Source organism: Mytilus californianus, unplaced genomic scaffold, assembly GCF_021869535.1.
Source record: "Mytilus californianus isolate M0D057914Y unplaced genomic scaffold, xbMytCali1.0.p SCAF_12, whole genome shotgun sequence".
Classification (NCBI taxonomy): Eukaryota; Metazoa; Mollusca; class Bivalvia; order Mytilida; family Mytilidae; genus Mytilus; species Mytilus californianus.
The window spans coordinates 33,716,290-33,738,435 of NW_026262604.1; the positions used below are offsets into that span (position 1 = coordinate 33,716,290).

At 32.8% G+C, this 22,146-nt stretch overlaps 2 protein-coding genes across 9 annotated transcripts; one reads left to right on the forward strand and one right to left on the reverse strand.

Annotated features, from left to right (window-relative positions):
* Positions 1-2,571: 2,571 nt before the first annotated feature.
* Positions 2,572-8,865, forward strand: LOC127721741 (perlucin-like). Its single transcript, XM_052228552.1, has 4 exons — positions 2,572-2,607; positions 3,245-3,413; positions 7,402-7,622; positions 8,712-8,865. The coding sequence occupies exons 1-4, from the start codon at positions 2,605-2,607 to the stop codon at positions 8,715-8,717; spliced, it is 399 nt and encodes a 132-aa protein (XP_052084512.1). The 5' UTR covers positions 2,572-2,604; the 3' UTR covers positions 8,718-8,865.
* A 5,174-nt stretch (positions 8,866-14,039) lies between these two features.
* Positions 14,040-21,833, reverse strand: LOC127721735 (zinc finger protein 45-like). Of its 8 annotated transcripts, none has more exons than XM_052228546.1 (3): positions 21,735-21,833; positions 15,224-15,422; positions 14,040-15,013 (listed from the first exon to the last, which is right to left on the reverse strand). In XM_052228546.1, the coding sequence occupies exons 2-3, from the start codon at positions 15,363-15,365 to the stop codon at positions 14,235-14,237; spliced, it is 921 nt and encodes a 306-aa protein (XP_052084506.1). In that variant the 5' UTR covers positions 15,366-15,422; positions 21,735-21,833; the 3' UTR covers positions 14,040-14,234. The 8 variants fall into 8 exon arrangements, with proteins under 8 accessions (XP_052084506.1, XP_052084505.1, XP_052084504.1 ...); XM_052228545.1 differs by having other exon boundaries at positions 14,040-15,055; XM_052228544.1 differs by having other exon boundaries at positions 15,182-15,422.
* Between the last annotated feature and the right edge of the window lie 313 nt (positions 21,834-22,146).

The window sequence follows — 22,146 nt, forward strand, 5'->3', positions numbered from 1 at the left end:
CATTCGTTATAAAATGAAGATATATGTGATCAGTTGATACAACATTATACAATCTTGATGCATCTTTGGACTCACCAGTTCTCAAAATCGAGACAGATTTTCAAGAGTCCATGACTCATGGTTTTGCTTTAGTGAAAACAATGCTTTTGCCCATCAATGTTTATGGTCTCAGCTGGGTCAAATCAAAGACTTTAAAAATTGATTACATATTTGCTACTTCTCTGCTAAGTATACAGCATTTAGAATTAAGAGTAAAGAATGGTTGGTTCAAAATCAGAATAATGTGTCTGGTAAGGGTGACATGTCTTCTTATGAACTGTTTCCTTACAAACTAGCACTTAAAAATTCCAGCTCAACCCATCTAGTAAAAAGCAGGGTTAATAGTTATAATACACTGATGTATATATAAATTCCTTATATTCATGTAATTTTTGCCTCTGGATGTTAACCACCCATCTATCCACCAATCTTATTCTATACACAACATTCATCTTCCAATGACTGGGTTGAATAACCGGTTGCGTTCAATATCGTAGCGGCATATGCAACTATTCCAGTCATAATTACGTTCGATAACTCTGCATGTTACTGGTTTAATTAGGATTATATAAAATTTACTAGTTACCCGATGAATGGTTTAAAGAAAATTGAAAAATATAGTTATTTCACCTCGGTTAATATCCATTCGAGGTCTTCTTTTATAAATATAAAATAATATCGTAATGAATTTCATTGAGAATCTGACAACACTAATCAACATAGGTATTGTCAAAACATACATCTACATAGGTATTGTCAAAACTTACATCGTGATTAGGTGCCATGTTTGTTTTCTTTGATTACGTTGATGTTATGACTTAATATCTCCTTAGTCTAGCTATGTCCTTGGCTATCATTATAGTGACAATAAATTGTCATATCTAATTGCAATATAAACAGTGAAATTAAATTGAATTATTTGCATGGACAAAATAAGTGTCGAACATCGTCTACGTTTGAAAATTATTTGGTCGCCATTTTTTAAAATTTTTATAAAAAAACAACAGCATGTATCAGCTTTATCAAAAGAAACCAATGTTTGATTCTATGCTGCTTTAAGGTAAGACAATGACTGAAAACGCGAGCATCCAACAGTTATTTGATTTTCATTGTAACAATCTTACAAAATATATTTTTACCAAGTCGGCCCACGCTGTCAATGTGGTCGCCATCTTGAAAAATAATACCAGATTTTCTGAAAATAGCTAATTTTCAAATCAATTTGGAAGGGACGTAATAAAAAATTAAACTATTGGATGTACGATATTTCAAATATTTATGAATATAGTAATAAGCACATATTTCCACAATTTTTCCATCTGTTTTGTTTAAATCGCAATTTTAGGTTTAACACGACAGAAAATCCAATATTTATCGGAGTTGGATGATTTAACAGTGTGAATTATCGAGGCAACAAGACAAATTTTTAAAAGCATTTGGAAGGGAGAAGACCAAAATTTAAACTTTTCCAAAAGGCATCAATATATTTCTAAATATATGAGGAATTACTATATATTTCCACACTTTTTTTATCATGAACTTAAAGTAATTTATTTTATCGATTCCTGAAAGCCCCTGTGCATTTCTATACATTTTACTTGGGCATGATACGGGTGATGTGTGACGTCGCCAATGTCACGTGATGACTGCTATAGTTGGATATGCTACATAGGGCTACGTAGATTTATGGTTATTGAACGCGGTCCTACTAAAAAGCGCCCGGGAGCGCCCGAGAAAAGAAAAAGCGCCCGGGAGAATAAAATAACTTATTTCATCGACACAAAGTTGTCTCATGCCAATACAATATCTATATATTTTCCCCGGGCGCCTTTTCTTTTCCCCGGGCGCTTTTTTTTTCTTCCCCGGGCGCTTTTTCTTTTCCCAGAGCGCTTTTTCTTTACCCGGGCGCTCCCGGGCGCTTTTTAGTAGGACCCATTGAACGTGTAGCTAGCCTAGCTGCTACATAGATATTGATAGCAGCTATACTAGCTACTCCGCATTCAATAGACAAAAATCTACGTAGCACTACGTAGCAGCTACGCTATTGAACGCAACCCCGGTCAGAGTAATAATCATAGTCTTTATAGCCTTATGTCGCACTGGGGACAAAGAGGATATGCAGGTACTCTATGCATCAAGCAATACACAAAACAAGAAAGTAGCTTATGCGGGGTTATAGATTGTTATGTGGGCGTAAAAAAAGTCAGAAACACACTTTATGTTGTTTTACATTAAGAGATTGGCTTGAAAAATCGGCAGGCTCTGTAGTCTTTTGTCCCGCAAGCATACAACTATTAACAAAGCGAAAACAACATAGCTTGGGAAAATATGACTTCAACACGTAAATTGTTACCTTACATTTTTTTTACAAAATGCACAAAACATGGCTTCATATTTTAATGAATTGGATACATATCGCTAAACATGTATAGATATAGGAATCTGACATTGACTGATGAAATAGTAGACCATTGATTATACTACTGTGTGTACAACGGCACGCAATTCGGTCATTTGAATTTTTTACTTTCTTCTCAAATTTTATTTTACACAGTAAAAACTTTTATGGTAAGTATACATTTCTACGTTTATCTTTTTAATTTGTAGCTTTTGTCATTTCATTTTTATAAATCGTAATGGAATATATCGACTATATATTAAAATTTGGACAATTTCTGCAAACAACAAATACAATATATACAAAGCTAAACTAAAAAAAGCCTGTAATTCGGTGGTCATATATCCATATGGTTCCAACATGGTCAAATGTGACCTAGCTGTGACCTTTGGGTTTTGGTGGGCGACCTTGCGACTCATTTAAAAATACCTGTGACTTCAAAAACTGCTCAAAACTGTTTTATTTGCTTAATTTACAAACCATATATACAATTATCAAAATGAAGCCATTCAATTCTAAAAAAAAATACTTTAAATTTGTATTCTATTATTGTGAATCTGATATTACGAGTTAAATCAAGAACTTCGTTTGTTTTCTATCCATTATTGAAACAGTATAAAGGAGAGCAATCTATGTAGAGTCCGCAGAGTTCTTTATATGCGGAAACCATGGAAACGGCGAACTCGAGCGATTCCGATTGTTTTCATTTACATATTTGTATGTTTCAACTTGAATTTGAGATATTTTACCAAACATCTGTATAATTATATGTACCCTCAAATATAGTATTGTTTATTCTATTTGAAGATGCATCAGATGCAATTTGTTTGTTTACTTTTTACATTCGTTCGTGCTATATATGGACAACACAAAGAACATTGTCTAAACAAGAATGATGAATCTCTAATAACTAGCATGAAACAGATGATGCAAGCATTGACTGAGAAGATGCAAATTCTGGAGAATAAATTAAAAAGTATGCTTTTTCTGAACAGTTATTTTATTAGTTTGATCTATAAGATTACTATGTAAAAATAAGGAGATGTGGTATGATTGCCAATGAGATAACTATCCACCAAAGTTCAAATGATTTGGATGTACCTAAATTTAAATTTAAAGAAATAGAAAAAATGTAATAATAAAAACTATTGGAAGACAGTTCTCTAACAATAAAAAAACCCATAACTGTAAATTATATATGGTTCATTTACAATACATGGTCTTGCGATTGTTTCGACAACTCACCAGATACCGCTAGCTTGATTCAATGTCATTTTTACGGAAACTTTTTACAGGATAACATTGTACATATCCAATTTTCAGCACAACTGGTCCTATGTAGAATTTCTGTCAGTTCACATTGCGTAAATGTGTAACAGTTCGTGTAGATGCTTGTTAGTGAATATATACTGCTAGGTCTGCTGATCATAAGTTCAAGTTAACGAAAATGAGCTATAATTTCAAATCAGAATATTTTGATTTTTGTAAGCGTAACATAAAGTCAAGCTTTTTTATTTGAAGAGTTGTTTTAATACTGGTAAAACAACATATCGATTACTTATTTTATTTATAGAAAAGCCTGCACAAGGAATTTGCCAGGTGGATTGTCCAAGTGGTTGGAAGCGCTATAGAGGACACTGTTATTACTTCGGGGGAAATAGAATACCATGGACAAGCGCAAAAGTAAGCATAGAACGCATCAACACAACAATATCGTATTCTAAGTCATTCGTTCTATAAGTAAGACTGACAATACAATCGTACTGATAGATCATCTCTCAACAAAAGAATGACCAAGCAAAGCCACTTTTATAATTTTTCAATTTCAAGGTATCTATTAACGTTGATGACATCTATACTATTAAACGAGAAGACCTCATTTTGTGTGTCGCTTCTCTTCCTTCCACAATAAATAAATCATCATGCCTTTGTGTCTTATAGGAACCATGCATAGTCGCATTTGTCATCCTCGCTTATGATTATTCCGTTTGGGTTATTTTGGGAGAAAAACGATAATAAAGGCGTCCGGATATTGTTTCCGTCATCAGTTGGACTTTTAATTACATATATTTTTCATGCGGGTCGTAATGGGGGTACCTTCTTGACGAATAACGGTAAAAATTCTTGCCAAATGACGTTAACAGTAATTTTTGGTGTATGACAATAAAATGTACACTTTCATTAGATCGACTGATTTTGACGAATCACGTTAATTTTTTTCCAGAAATGACGGTAACGATAATTATTTGAGACCTCTGACCAATCATGATAAGGATATTTTGACGAATCACGGTAACATTTTAACCAATTTGACGCTAACGGTAGCCAAAATGACTGTTTGACGCCTGACGTTAAAGGGCATTACTACCCTCTTTCATAGGTGCTTGGGGGGCAGGAGATATTTTTTTTTGCTTTATCTGTATACCACGAACATACATATACTATAAATAAAGTGTACATTGTATTTGCTACTTACTATCAATCCCAAGTTTACCATCAACGGCGATTATATATTACATGCTTAACTTTTACTTTATTTTTGTCTACTTATTATATGTTTATTTGATCCTACCTATTGTGTACTATACACTATATGGATATCTATTATTTTTTCTCTCTTTTTGGGCTGTTTGTTTGTTATCTATATCAATCACACTTGCATTAAAATGCATTGGATATTTATAAAAAAAAATACTTCTCATTAATCCCTTTTTATCTCATTGTTTGTATTGTAATGAAAATTATTGTTGTAATGTTTATGCCCTTTGGGGCCCAAATTGGAAAATAAAATATCTTCTTCTTCTTCTATTATATAGAGATTATAATATATGCGTGTTCACAGTATATTGAAAATTAATAGAAAATAAAAAAAATAACGGATTTGGAAAAAAAGGGGGAGGGCTAAAATAAATTGCTCCGCCACCAAGTACCTTTGACTTTTGATACCTTTCCGGAAATTCTCCAGTCATAAAATCTTTTACAAAATTTCACCCTACAACAGTTTTCATACTTTCAACCGAGCTCTAAATGCCCGCGATTTCGAGGGTGTGTTCTAGTATCTTATTAATATAATAAGATATCTTCTATTCTTAGTGAGACATATTGTACTATTTATGATATATCTTCATATAATTTGAAGTTAATAAGATATCTTTTTAACTTTATAAGATATCTTGCAAAGAAAATGAAGACGAATAACACAAATGACAAGACTTAATCTTACTTTGGACACATACAACCACATACTTTGTGATTTGTAAGCAAGGAATTTTCAATGCTACTTTTAAACATGGTGTACATCTTATTTAATGTGTTGCATTGTTGCTTTGTAAAGAAGTTGCAATTTAGTGTATTGCCTTCTTCTTTTTAATGTGATTATTTCAATAACAAAAAATCTATCTACATCGGACCATTCCATTTGATATATATATTCTTACACGAGACAAATTTAATTTACTTCAGATGCTTAGAACTCTATTTTTGGATTTTTGTATAATTCTGTCTAATTGTGTTTATGTGATTTCTAAAGTTGTTTAGAAATAGATATAAGAAGATGTGGTATGAGTGCCAATGAGACCTCGGACAACTCTCCATCCAAGTCACATGTACATTTATGTTATTACTACTTTTTGTTAGATTTATCCATGTCTTTTGTTTCGATTTCGTCAGGTATTTTGGGTATTCGTGAGTGAGGTATAAAAAATGTAGAAATCTGGTCCTACACTCGATAATTATTTACAAACCATTGTAAAATTAACCTCATGTAATGTCTCTATGTCGTACATGTTGTTGTTTCAAAGATATGGTTACTTAAAACCAATTTTAAAAAATAACTTAAAATATACTTAAAAGTAACTATGTTATTTCAGACGGTGTGCAATAGAAAGGATGGTTACTTGGTTAAAATTGACGATTCGGCAGAAAAACCGATGGCTACAAACAGTCATGAAAGGTTTTTGTTTGTGTACTATCCTATCAATGCCTATATCGTTATCAAGTTATCTAATGTCTCTTTAATAATATGTTTCAGGGGGTGGTCATTGAGGAAAATTCGTTTGTTTCAATTATGAATAAGCAAACAGATTTTTTTTTCCTGTTGAAAGTTGAAAAAAAAAATGTGTGTCTCGAGGTAAATATCAATGCCCACTTACGAATACTAGGTAGATGTCTAATGGACGAATGAAACTCATTGTATAAATAATACATAGCTGAGCGGGTGATAGAGCAGATTGTTGCACGAGAAAACATTGTCAACCGAGGCGATCCAATGTTTTACAAAAGTCTGCCCTATCAATCTCCCGGGCATTTTTTTATTTGATTTATTATACTGCATGTTCTCTCATTATTGTCTTTTCAAATTGTAAATTGAAAATAATTAACTATGACGTCATATATATATATATGACAACCTTACCGTCTTTAGAAAAACAACAAATGTGAAGCAAGATGTATATGTTTTGCCTAATGGCTGTAGAACTTGACCATTTTCATTAAAATTATTAAAGTAAATTTTGATTGGTCTTCACGAGAGGGTGAAATTATAAAAATGGTCTCCCGCTGAGCCATGGTATAGAATAAATTGTCTCCCTCGTATTAACCAATCAAAATCTGGCATTTTAACGTGAAAAATGATAAATATTACCTTAACACGGGTAGCATTGCATACAGTATAGAAGTAAGGAAATATGGTACGCGTTACAGGCGCTTTGGGAATGGACCCCTTTCCAATTAGTCAGTAGCTATTCTTCCGGCTAGCTCCGTTTCTATTAATATTTATTTTGTTTTTATGTTTTATAATTTTCAGTAAATACCATTTAATATTTTAACTTATTTAGCGTAAAGAATAAGACATACTCGAAGACATATGTTATTGATAAACGTCAATCGATAACCATATAATTCGTTGATTGAAGCCCACTATACATCAAATACAATACTCTAATCTCCTAAATCTTAACATTCAGGATTAAGATTAAAGAGCATGTGGATTGGCGCAAACGATAGATCAAGAGAAGGCAGATGGCTGTGGGAATCAGATCGATCGTCCTTGGCCTTCAGTGACTGGTACCCACGTCAACCCGACGATGGTTCTAGATCAGAAGACTGTGCACATCTGTACAGTGGATTTTCCTACCGATGGAATGACGATCAGTGCTGGAATCGAGCAGGATATATCTGTGAAAGGGTAATACACATTTGTATCATTCTTATTCTGCTTCAGATTGGTATATGAGGGTCTGGATAGTAGGTCCTTCATTTATGTAATCTTTAATTTTAAGGGTCATTTTTCTCTATTCCTCATATTTTTTTACCCATTATTCTCTATTCTTTGTAATTTATCACATTATTATTCTCTATTCTTTATTTTTGTTTGCCTATTATTCTCTTTGTAAACCCCATCAAAACCGTTGTTATTGGAATCCAATCGTCTGAAGTATACTTTAAAATAGTTATTTTAAATAAAAATGTATTTGAACTTCATTATGAGGGTCTGAATGGAGTGATCCTTAATTTCTGTATTCTTTAAATTTTAAGGCCATTTTTCTTTTTTTTTTAAATGCTTATTCTGTAAAATTCTAATGAATATGATTATACTATCACATTTTTCTGTAATTATATGATTCATGAATTTTCCAAAGTTATTCTTTATTCTTTTGCACCCCATTGTTCTTTATTCTTTATACATGTTATATTTTTAGTAATTTTTTTCTATTCATTATTTTTTCTCCCCATTATTTTCTATTCTGTAAACCCTATCCAGACCCTTATGTTATTATTTGAACTTTCTTGTTTTGCGGCCTAATATATTCAGATCCATTTTCACAATACATGTACATGAATAATTTCGACACCAGATATCTTACAGCTCATAAACTTTTTAAAACACTTTGAATCGACAATAACTGCTTTAACCTTTTAGAGCATATGAGCTCACCAATATTTACAGTGGCATTTCGTATTTCTCAATTTCAACATTTTGTGGCCGTTTCGTTTAAAAAAGGACTTTTCTATATGCGTTTGATTGCACTTTAATTATTATCATCTTTTCGTTTGCACATGCTAAGACAATTTTAATTTGTGAAACATATGTATTCTAAGAGTTAGTGTATTCTCACTATGCTGTGCAATATTGTAATTGAAAAAAAACAAAGAAAAAAACGCAGAAATTGAACCTCGCGATAGGTCTGAGATTACTTGTGTTATAGTCATCTCATGTTAGGTTTGTGTTATTTCTGTGTTACAATACTATTTGTTTTTTTTAATTTATTTTCAGGATTAAGTTTATAATCCGATTCGACTCTAAAGACGCCATTTTAAATGATACCGATATGTACTAGTTTATCATTCTGTACCATGTGTAGCCAATAGACGTACAAGTTGTACATGATCTATAATTTTGCTTCTGAATAAAGTGTCTCTTTTCTGCACTTGTCTTATGTAAAAAAAAATGGAGTTGTGCATGGTATGATAGCCAGTTGAACAAATATCCATCAAAGTTCATTTGATGTGGATGTAAGCAATTATATGCTACCATACGGCCTTCAACAATGAGTCTAGTTTATAACTGAACAAACGACAACCTCTAAAGCACATGCTTCTGACTTAGCACAGACACACATACAGAATGTGGCGGGGTATAAATATGTTTGTGAGCGCTCAACCCTCCCTTAACTTGGGACAGTGGTGTTACAGCACAATTTGATGAAAAAATATATTGTGGTCAAGCAGATGACAAAAAAAATATTCTGAATCCAGATTTCCCCATACCTTATAGTGTTAAATTTTGAAAAAAATAATTTTATTGATAGCGTCGAAAAACTAAAAAGAATTTTCGCGCTATGCATAAAAAAAAATCTGACTCAGACAAAAAAAACCATAACACCCTTGAAGTTAAATGGTTGCTCCCTTACTTTTCGTGATTGGCGTTATATTGAGTCTTTAAAACAAGAATCATATAAACTTAACATTAACAATGATCCGTGCCTGTAAATGAGGTCAAGGCCAGATGAAACCTGCCAGACGGACATGCATATCTTATATTCATGCGTCAAGCCAGGTATAGCGGACATATTACTTATAGCATTTGAGAAACTGACTTAACCATGATAAGAAAACATTGACCAATGAACCATGAAAATGAGGTGAACGTCAAATGAACCCCATCAGACAGACATGTATACATGATCACAATCAATATATGTATAACATATAGATGACATATTGCTTATAGCTTAGACCATGAAAACTTACAGTTGACCAATATACCTTCAAAATCAGGTCAAGGTCAGATTAAGTCTACCAGACTATCATGCACACCTAACAATCATCCATACATCAAATATAATTGGCATATTGCTCTTGGTGTCTTATAAAGAGACCAATCCATCAAAACTAAACATTTACCAATGAACCATGAAAATGATGTCAGCTCCATTTGGAGTTCATGTGACTTTCTTGTTTTTGTTTGCTACCTTGATTTGTCTATTTTATCGATATATGAGATTTAACACGAAAGTCGTGACGTTATCAGCAACGGAAATTGGAGAAAAGATGTCAATAGATATATTGCAGACTATGAGGTATTGGTTTTGCTCATGGTTGAAGGCTATACGGTGGCCTATTGTCTTTAACTGCTATGTCATTTAGTCTCTGGTGGAGAGTTGTCTCATTGGGAATCATACCAGGTCTCTTATTTTTATATATAGAGTTCAGGACAATTTTTGAGGGAGAAAAAATGTCTTGGTTAGGCACATGGACTGCATGTTGCCCTCTAGATGTCTTTTGATTGTTTGTATCATTGGTTTTATGAATTATAGTTTCTAATAATTGATCATTCGTTTTATGAAACGTTTGTAAAAGACAATAGTGCATATGCCACTTATACAATAATGATAACTTTTAATATAGTCATATAAATACAAAGATAAATTTAAATCTGAAAAAAGAGGGAGGGGTATTTTTACTTCTTAAAAAAATCTGATTTCCAACTTCGAAGAACAAAATGTTTTGATAAGGGGGAAGGGGGTTTTCTGATTGCGAGTTTTTTCCATTCAATCTAATGTTAACTACTTTTAAAAAAAAAGGTGCCCAGGAAAAAAATAAATGTGATGCTGCATGATAATAAACAGATTGGAAAAAAACCATATCCCTCAATCAAGGTTAAATGGTTGTTCCTTCAAATCTTATTTAATCATGTTAATATCACATATCACATAAATGAGGGTCTGGATGCATATCATGGGAGTCCTTCGTTTCTGTTTTTTGGGGGGTCCATTTTTCTCTATTCTTCAATTTTTTTGTCCATTATTCTCCATTCTGTAAACCCCCTTCCACACCCTCGTAATACTTTATTGTCATAATAATGACGTTTATGTATGTCTAGATTTAAATATTTCAGTTTTACACGGGACACACTACACTAAAATTTTAGACAAAAGGGACTTTTTTTCGTTCCCTATCATTTTTTTGCCTATTGTAAATTTTCCTTTTTTGGACGGTGATGCTCCTTTGGCACCATCTGACGGTGTTTATATATCACAACTTGTTCGTTATGCGCGTGTTTGTTGTGACGTTTTAGATTTCAATGAACTTAATTTTTGTATTACTGGTAAATTATTAAGTCAGGGATTTCGTTACCACAAATTACATTTAAAACCTTATCTAGATACTTCCATATGTATAACGATTTGGTTTTGTAGTTTGGCTGTACCTGTAGAAAAATTATTTCAAACGGGATACCACATCCTCATTTGACGGAGATGTTTAACTTATCGATCCTTGAACTAAACTTATTCTAAAAGGTTACCAATTCAACACTTTAATTAGATCTTTGAATATTGTTTTATTGGTATTTATATTGATTTTGTCAGTAAATTAAAATCAAACTAAATATTATTTTTATATACATATATATATAGATATAAGAAGATGTGATATGAGTGCCAATGAGACAACTCTCCATCCAAGTCAAAATTTATAAAAGTAAACCAGTATGCACATCCATGGCTCTAAAATCTGTCGATACCTAAATCTTGGCATTGCAAAAGGTCATGTTTTTCTCTGACTGTTTGTGACGTCTTTATTCTAAATCCATTGGATGTTGGATGTGTACTAATTGATATTTTAATCTTTGATACATGATTTTTTTTATTAGTTATTATTGGCTTTGAACTAGCTGTCAGTAACTGCGAGTACTCTCAGATCTGTACTTGGGTTATAGGGATGTATAAGTACCCGTCCATGTCTACTTTGCATGTGTTTTGTTAGATGTATTTCTATTTGTGTCCATCTGATAAGTTAAGCCTTTTTCAACTGGTTTTTATAGTTTGTTCTTATGTTGTACTGTTACACCACTGTCCCAGATTTAGGGGAGGGGGGAAATGTTTCAATTTTCCAAAATTCACACTCGTTTAAAGTTCAGGATTTAGAATATTTACATCATCGATGGTTTACGAATTTGGTGATGTCTAAGAGTAAGAGTCTAATTTACCAATCAGCTATTGCGGGATGCCTAATCACTTGATATTGTTTATCAACGTATTTTCTATAGGCGTAAAACGATGGGTGTCGCATACGGATCAGGTCTGCTTATCTTTCCGGAACATCGTTTCTGGTGGGATTCGTCTTGTTCAGTTTATTTTGTATTATGTCTTTTGGGTACTGTTGTCTTTTTTGTCTTTTTTCGTTGTTTTTTTTTTGTGCCATGGAATTATTGGTTTGTTTGAATGCTACTTTGGTATCTCTTGTCTCCCTTTCTTCTGTATATAATGATGTCCATGGGAATGTCGGTAAAGAAGGATGCCCCAAGAGGTATGACAATTTACATAATGTCTGTATAAAATGATACGAAATTGGAATCAATTACCATCTTGTCTGTATATACATCTGCCAAAGAGTATTCGTTTCTCAGTATACTACATATCTGTGTTATTGATGTACAAGGGATGTCTTTACATAATGATGCCCACATGGCCCAGGAGAAATATCTATTTTTATGCACTTTATGTTATCGGTGCCCTAAAAATTGAAAAGCACTAAGAACAACACTTAAAACTAAAGCAAAAGTAACACGAACCCTTTTAAACAAAACTAAGGGTGATTTAATGTGCTCTGGAACCTAGGGTATCTTGATCCTATGTGGCACCCGTTGTGTTGCTCAAGTAAGTACAAACCTTTTGATAAGTCTAGTTCGGTAGGTCACATGCGAGGAAAAGAGGACGGGACTTGTTGCTATCTCTTTTCGTTCTGTTTTCTCTTTTCTTATCTACTGCTCTTCTCTATTCACCACTTCTCGCTTCCTCTCAGTTTATTTTGCGACTTAAGAATTTGAACGTCCCCATGGTTACTTTAGCCTTTGTTCACAAAATACATTTTGTAGCATTTATTTTGGCAAAGCTGTTGCTCATATTAAGAAAAATTTCAAAACATTAAAACTGATGTCCGACAGAGTTATTTCTTATGCACATCCAATGAATGTTATTCTGTAAATTTATACAATTTATACAATACGTTTTTATCTAAAATTTAAAGAGGACAAAAAAGTATAGTATAACTCCACCTTCTTTATCAGAATTATCACTCAAAAGCAGGATATAGGGCTGGGACAGGTGACCCGGTCCCCTTATGGAGCTATATGATAAATGCATAGACTTTTTACTCACTCCGAACTTTGGCTTGTCCGGCCCCCTTTCTTAAAATTCCTGGATCCCCATTACTAGGACGAAATTCAATGTTTTTGAAGTGACGCAACTCTTTTCTACATATATCACATTCTGGAACATCTAACATTACCCTGTGGTTTTGTTTGGGTTCGTGTTGCTCAGTCGTAATTTTTTTATATTTTATTTTATAGACGGTTGTTTCACTTTTGTTCGGGTTTTTTTTTTTTGCCATGCCATGTTCGTTTTAGACGTTTGAGTTTCACTATACCTTTGTTAATATGGTGTTATATTATACAAGACACGTGTATGTAGTCAACTATCATAAGGGAACGACCATTTAACATCAAAGGGGGGGGGGGGGGGTTTGGTTTTTCCCTAAATAAATATTCTGATCCCCAATTTGATGAAAACAAATATTGTGGTCCAGCAGATGACAAAAAAAATATTCTGAATCCAGATTTTCCCCATACTTTATAGTGTTAAATTTTGAACAAAATATAAAAAAAAACAAAAAAAAAGCGTGAAAAAAATATTCTAACTCGGACAAAAAATCATAACCTCTCCTTGAAGTTGGATGGTTGCTCCCTAAGTTATCACCAGGATGCAGTATTCTTCTACATGTTCTATGTTCAAATAAAGCATCAAGGAGACTAAAACCCTTTACCTCATTCATTACATATATATTTATATGGTTTATGTACAGTATATGTGTGTTCTAGTGTGTAAGTAATAGGCACTGTGATCACTTTAACCATTACAATATACACAATTTTATGGTTTCTGTACAGTATATTATTATGATTATATGTTCTCATGTGTTTGTAATAGGCACTGTACATGTGATCACTTTAAACATTACAACATACTAATGACAAAAGTATATGAGGCATCATAGAGGGCACCTGCTTTATGTTAATAAGTAAATAAACTCATCTTTGATACCAGACTTTTTTTATGTTATATGCCAGCAAGACTCATCAGAGACGCATGAATAAAATAAAGTAAACATTGAACACAAATATCAAAAGTATGCAACATTCACAAACATCACATTTATAAGCTTTATCCCTTTTCTGTGTTTTCATGTGCTTCTTTAATGTCCGTTTCAAATTAAATCCTCTACAACATATATCACATTACTTATGTTTATCTCCTGCATGTGTTCTCATATGGTCCTTTAAGTTCCAATTCAAACTAAACTCTTTACCACATATTTTACATTTATAAGGTTTTTCTCCAGTATGTGTTCTCATATGGTGCTTTAAAACTATTTTTTCTTTAAAATCTTTACCGCACACATCACATTTATAAGGTTTATCACCAAAATGTATTCTTATGTGTCTATGTAAGGTGCCACCATGGCTAAAAGCTTTCCCACATATCTCACATTCATTAGGTTTATCACCAGTATGTGTTCTCATGTGTTCCCGCATATGATGTTTCCGACTAAACCCTTTACCACATTCACTACATTTAAAAGGTTTATCACCTGTATGTGTTCTCATGTGTGTCTGGAATTGGTTATTCATACCAAACTCTCTTCCACACATATCACATTTATATGGTTTACATGGATTTCCAGTATGTTTTCTGATGTGTGCCTGTAATCTTTGCTCCCCACTAAATTCTCTATGACATGTATCACATTTCAAAAGCTTTTCTCCAGTATGTGTTCTCTTGTGTCTATAATAAGGACCGTTGTCACTAAACTCTAAACCACATACCTCACATTTATAAGGTTTTTCACCAGTGTGTATTCTTATGTGGGTCTGTAACACTTCTTTCTTACTAAACCCTTTACCACATATACCACATTTAAAAGGCTTTTCTTCCATTTGTGCTGTCATATGTGCCTCTAACTTTATAAACATATGTTCTCCATCATGAGATATGATATGTTCCTGCATTAACTGACCTTTAGTCTCATCAAGGGAGATGTGTTCCTCCATTAAATAACCTTTGGTCTCATCAAAGGAGATGTGTTCCTCCATTAAATGACCTTTAGTCTCATCAAAGGAGATGTGTTCCTCCATTAAATAACTTTTAGTGTCATCAAGAGATGTGTGTTCCTGCATTAAATGACCTTTAGTCTCATCAAAGGAGATGTGTTCCTCCATTAAATGACCTTTAGTCTCATCAAGGGAGATGTGTTCCTCCATTAAATGATCTTTAGTCTCATCAAAGGAGACGTGTTCCCGCATTAACTGACCTTTAGTCTCATTAAGGTGGTCATTTATGGAGCTTGCTGTATTTTCATTGTTCGACATTTAATTTCTTAGTGTACTTTCTTGTGTGCCCTTTGCTTTTGGCAACTGGACTGTAGTCTGATAAAAAGAAGATTATTATGTAAACAGTTGATAAACTTGATTGCAATTTCTATATCATGTTTATGTCAATTTCCTTTATATTGATGAAAAATAAAGTTTTTTTGTATTTTAAGGTTATTCTCTCAACATGCTTAATGCATTGGAGTACTTTCACTGGTTTTACCCCTATTTTTGACATTTTTACCTACTCGTATTATGTCTGTTTGTTTTGTTCATACATTGTTGTCGATTTTATGGAATTTCATGCGACTGTCATACAAGTGAGAGGTTTAGCTAGCTATAAAACCAGGTTTAATCCACCATTATCTAAATAAGATACTGTGTGTACCAAGTCAGGGATATGACAGTTGTTATCCATTTGTTTGATGTGTTTGAGCTTTTGATTTTGCCATTTGATTATATACTTTTCATTTTCTTCAGATTTTGTTATTTTTGTTATTTCACTTTTTAACATGCTTAATGTCCCATCAGTGTTGTCTTTTTTATTTGTGTACTTTATTGTTCTTAAAATCCATGACATTCAGTTGGTTTTAAATGTGAATACTAGCAGAAGTCCATTACTAGAGGACTTCTGATACTAGTTATAGCATCGTAATCATTTGTGTAACATTTTGTATTGTATAATTAACCGCAACTGTTCATATTTTGGGATTACTAATAATATATGATTTTATCAGCAATTTGTACATGTTTCCTTACTGGCTTAATTATATTGTTAAGACCATAGGCAGGACTTGTTACTCTAAAATATTAGGCAATGACATTATGGACATCATGTATCAGTACTAGTGCAGCAACCTCATATGCTCAAGTTCAGCCATGTGAATTTATCAATGAAATGCATGCGTCTTCATTCATACAACCAAACAACTTTCCTAAACATTTGTACGTGTAAAATTAGTTTTACTGACTTTTTCACTTTACTTCCTGTTCTCAACCAAAAACAAAAAACACATTCATGACATTTGGATGCTAGTAGAACAAATAAATTTATAGAAATAGTCAATGAAAAACAATTGATTAATTAAAGTTAACCATTAAAGAATAAAGATAAAATAACTTGACAAATTCATGCATTCTTTTATATGGCATTGTCCACCATAAAAACATAGTATAATTTGCTCTACAATAAACATCTTCTTATTTCTATGATAAATAAAATAAAACAAAACACAACAAAACAAAACAAAAAGAAACCGAAGCTTTATTAGTACTAAATAAGCATACTGTATTAGGCGAAACAAAAAAGTATGTGTGTTTACTGTACCTCTATCTGATAGTCGTAATGGGGGTACCTTCATGACGAATAACGGTAAAAATTCTTGTCAAATGACGTTAACGGTAATTTTTGGTGCATGACGATAAAATGTACACTTTCTTTTAGACGATAAAAAAACCGACTGATTTTAACGAATCACATTAATTTTTTTTCAAAATTAACAGTAACAATAATTATTTAAGACCTCTGACAAATCCTGATAAGGTTATTTTGATGAATCACGGTAAAATGTTAACCAATTTGACGCTTTAGTAGCCGAAAAATGACTGTTTGACGCCTGACGGTAAAGGGCATTCCTACCCTCCTATCTACCCTAATTCATATCCCCTAACCTAAAGTTTTTTTGACCATTTTTGATTAAGCACTGTTAAAGTCACAATGTTGCTCCCATAGACTCAATGTAAAAAAATATTACAAATAAAAAAAATTCCCTACCAGTACCTACCTACCCTATTGTTTTTCAGCATGTAACAGTCACAAACACATATACTTAAAATTATGTTTGGCCTAAATACAGAAATTATTGCAAGGTTTTTATTAATGCAAATAAGAGGGTAGGAATGCCCTTTACCGTCAGGCGCCAAACGGTCATTTTCGGCAACCGTTAGCATCAAATTGGTTAAAATTTTACCGTGATTCATCAAAATATCCTTATCGTGATTAGTTAGAGGTCTCAAATAATTATCGTTACCGTTATTTTTGGAAAAAATTTAACATGATTCGTCAAAATCAGTCAATTTTTTATCGTCTAAAGAAAGTGTACATTTTATTGTCATGCACCAAAAATTACCATTAATGTCATTTGGCAAGAATTTTTTGACATATATTCGTCATGAAGGTACCCATTTTACAACCCTCAAATAATGTGACTGTGCGAGTATCACAAAAACAGGAACTTGCATTTGGTATCTGATACATCATCAGTATGCAAATTTTCCTAGAATAGCAATAATTAATATCCCATTTTTGTACTGTTTAACAATGTATTAAAATCAAACACAAATAAATGTGGATAGTGTCCACATGTGGACACAGATGATGCCCCCACTTGCATATCATATAGTTATAAAGGGACATAACTGAAGAACGGTCAAGTGACGCTACCCAAATTTGAACTTGATCTGAGTTTTGTGGTAATAAGCATTGTGTGTAAGTCTCATAACATTTGGTTGTGACAAACTAAAGTTAGAGAACGGAAACGAAAAATTCAGCAATTTTTTTTGTTTATAGTGGGAAATAACTCAAGAATGGTAAAAGTGTCGCCAACAAATTTCGTACTTAATCTGTATTATGTAGTAGTAAGCATTGTGTATAAGTTTCATAACATTTGGTTGAGGCAAACTAAAGTTTGAAAACGGAAACAAAAAATGTGTACTTGATCTTAGTTTTGTGGTAATGAATATTGTGTATAGGTTTCATAATGTTTGGTTGGAGCAAACTTAAGTTGTAGAATGGAAACTAAAAATTTGCAATCATTCGATTTATAAAGGGGCACAACTCAATAATGGTTAAAGTGACACTACCAAAATTCAACTTGATCTGTGTTTTATCAGTGGAAGTCAAAATTAAACATTGCATTGTATAAAGCATTGATTGTAGTTGATTCAACTATAATCATGGACAAAGGAAGATAACTCCAATTTCAAAAATTAATTTTTGAAGAAGAAGAAAAATGAGTGTTCAGGAACTGGAGACCAAGTTATCTGTATGAATTTATCTTTTTTGAAACCTTGTAACAATTTCAAAACAATCCAAACAGGTATAACAAGATCCAACTCACTCAACACCTTGAGATCAAAGAAGCCAAGCGGCAAAAACCATTTCCCTTTAATGTCTTATAATCCTTACATCATTGTTTTAACTCATTCCAAGCTGACAAGTAGACAAACCAACAAGAGGTGAAAGAATACTTGATCTAATCTTAACAAATGCACCAAACATAAAAAATAAACTGGAATTAATGCCACCTATTGGGAATGCAGATCATGACATCGTATTCACTGAATGTAAAATATCACTGAAAAGGAACAAAAAACCAGCAAGACAAATTTGTCAATTCAAAAAAGCAAACTGGGAAAACATTAAATCAGACATACAAGTACTAGAAGAAAAGATAAAAACTATATATAATAAAAGTAACACAAATGAACTTTGGCTAACATTCAAAGAAGATCTTATAAAGACCATCAGTACTAACATACCACAAAAACAAATAACACACAAAATGAAATTGCCTTGGATCACAGACCAACTAAGAATTAAGATTAACAAAACAAAACGTCTGCATAAAAAATCTAAGAAAAATCATCATCTGCAAATTAAATACAAACATATGAAAAAAACATTGCAGGCAGACATGCGCTCAGCTTATTGGCATTATACTGAAAACATGATCCTAGACCTTCCAATTGAAGAACCTGGAAGCACCAACAAAAAGCACACACCTAAAAACCTGTTCTCATATATCAAGAGCATGAGAAATGATAATTCAGGTGTAGCTGCCCTAAAAAAGGATGGATTGCTCATAACAAACACCAAAGATAAGGCGAACATCCTCAACGAGCAATTTCAAAAAGCATTCACTACTGAATCATCTGCAGATCCAATACCAGTAAAAAACTTATCATCACATCCACAAATGAATGAAATTAAAATATCAGAAAAGGGCGTCAACAAACTACTTCATAACATCAATCCAAATAAAGCCACAGGCCCTGATGAACTATGTGGAAAGGTATTAAAGGAAATGAAAGATCATCTCAGTCCTATCATCACACTCATCTTCCAAAAGTCAATTAACACTCATAAAATACCTACAGACTGGAAACATGCAAATGTCTGTCCTGCATTCAAAAAAGGCGACAAAAACAATGCCATAAATTACAGGCCAATTTCACTAACATGTATACTTTGCAAAATTATGGAGCATATCATAGCTAGTCAAATAATGGAACATCTCGAAAAAAACAATATTTTATATGATTTACAACATGGTTTCCGATCAAAACGCTCTTGTGAGACACAATTACTATCTTTCATACAGGACCTTGCAAGAGACAACAATAACAACATACAAACTGATGTCGTTGTGATGGACTTTGCCAAAGCTTTTGACAAAGTCCCTCACAAAAGGTTACTGTACAAATTAAAATACTACGGCATAGAAAATAATACCTTGGAATGGATTGGTGATTTTTTACACCATCGTACACAGACAGTCATGCTACAATGTAGATGGAGAACAATCAGAAAAATTTGGGGTAACATCTGGAGTGCCACAGGGCACTGTCCTTGGCCCAATCTTATTCCTCATTTACATAAATGATTTCCCAGAATATTGACAACACAGCACCTTAAGGTTATTTGCCGATGACAGCATCATCTATAGAAACATCAAAAACATAGATGATGCATCCAAACTACAACAGGATTTAAATTCAGCGGCACAATGGGAAAAAGACTGGTTAATGTCATTTCACCCAGACAAATGCTCCATACTTAGAATTACACAAAAAAAGAAACCAGTCAACCATGACTACATCCTTCATGGTCACATTCTCCAAACTGAAACAGCTACAAAATATTTAGGCATAACCATCCAATCTGATCTCAAATGGAATAAACACATAAATAATATAACAGCTAATGCAAATCGACAACTTAATTTCCTAAAACGTAACCTTAAAGTTTCATCCAAACAAATTAAAGAAAGGGCATACATGTCATTAGTAAGACCTAAGCTTGAGTACAGCTCTTGCGTCTGGGACCCTCACAACAAAAACCAAATCAATCAAATTGAGATGGTCCAACGAAGAGCTGCTCGCTATACATGTAATAGATATCACAATACCAGCTCAGTCTCAAGCTTGATCACTTACAGTGGCCTACATTAGAATTGAGACGTATACAAACAAGACTAGTGGTATTCTATAAGATCATACATCAACACATAGCAATCTACCCTAAAGATCTTCTCGTTAAATCAGACAGTAGAACAAGATATAAACATACCAACCACTTTAAACAAATTCAAACAAATAAAGATTCTTACAAGTTCTCATTTTATCCACATACAATAGTACAATGGAACCTACTTCCTACACCAGCAATCCTTTGTACAACAGTCGAAGGCTTCAAAGAGCAGATTTCTATATCTGCTCTTTCACAAATATTCTAAAAACTGCATAACATGTACATAGTTTTACCATGAAATATACATAGGATAACAATCCACAAAAAAATTTATTAAATCACTGTTATATTTTTACTTCATTTTCTATGCACCAATGCAATGTAACGTAAAATTACTGAAAATTTATTTCTTTTAAATTGTAAATAAGCCATGCAACGGCACGTAATAGTCAAAGTTGTGACTGAGTGCGGAAATATGAAGATAGATAGATAGATAGACTTGTTTATTTAAAAAAACAATTTCATTATTAATCCATCAAAAACAATGAAGCCAATTAGCCTAATTAATGCTCCAAAACAAAAACCTTTTTTTTTAATTTCAATGTTTATTCATGAATTTGGAGATATACATTTATAATATTTACCATTTAAATATCTGAATAAGATTACAAAACTTTAAATTAAACCATTAATATTATTTCTTTTATATAAAAATTAGGGCGAACGGACTCTGTGGGCGAACGGACTCAGGGCGAACGGACCCAGGGCGAACATGTAATTAGGGCGAACGGACCCGATACCGTTGAGAATCTGGGACCCCTTGCTCACCCCCTCTGATAGTGACTTGAAGGACAATTTGAAAATCAATTTAACATGTGTACATTACAAAATACCACTGTCAATACATGATTATATCTGTATTTATTTTTTTTTAAATTAATAAATAGATTACATGACACTTAATGTGTTTTCTTGTCGCTAGTTAGTTTAGTGGGTTTGATCATTTTGTTTACTGTCCAATACTGATTTTGTTGTTGTTTATTTTACGTAATGCACATTAAATATTATAGTATTTCTATTTCAGTTCGTAAACAAAAGACACCAAATGTAATACATACCTTATCATTGTCTTCCAACTTGCAACTGTTTACTTCCTTGCTTTGTCTCCGTCAAAAAAGGCAATCTTGACTGGAAATAACATTGTAAAAGGGAGATAAACCAATAAAATATACCTATGGCACGCCTGCAATACAATAACACAATACAAATCAAGTTGAATTGCATACGGTTGATTAATTGCATGTTCAATCAGGGACTTTCTATCGTCCCTGGTTCAATTGATTGCATTAATAAGTTAAGGCGAATCCTAAATCTTATCAGATATTGATACACGCGTGAAGACGGAGAAACTAGCGGAATCTTTTCTAATATACAGTCCTATATATTATTTTATATAAAATTTTTTAAATACTTTTTTTCAAGTATTGCCAAACAGAAATTTGAGGTCCGATATTGGTGATTTTTTTAATG

What these genes read in the sequence shown, in the direction of transcription:
- LOC127721741 (XM_052228552.1), top strand. An exon ending in TCTGGAGAATAAATTAAAAA is followed by an intron (nt 3,414 to 7,401) that starts GTATGCTTTTTC and finishes CTTAACATTCAG; the next exon opens with GATTAAGATTAAAGAGCATG.
- LOC127721735 (XM_052228539.1), bottom strand. Translation starts at nt 15,365, where the DNA reads ATGTCGAACAATGAAAATACAGCAAGCTCCATAAATGACCACCTTAAT.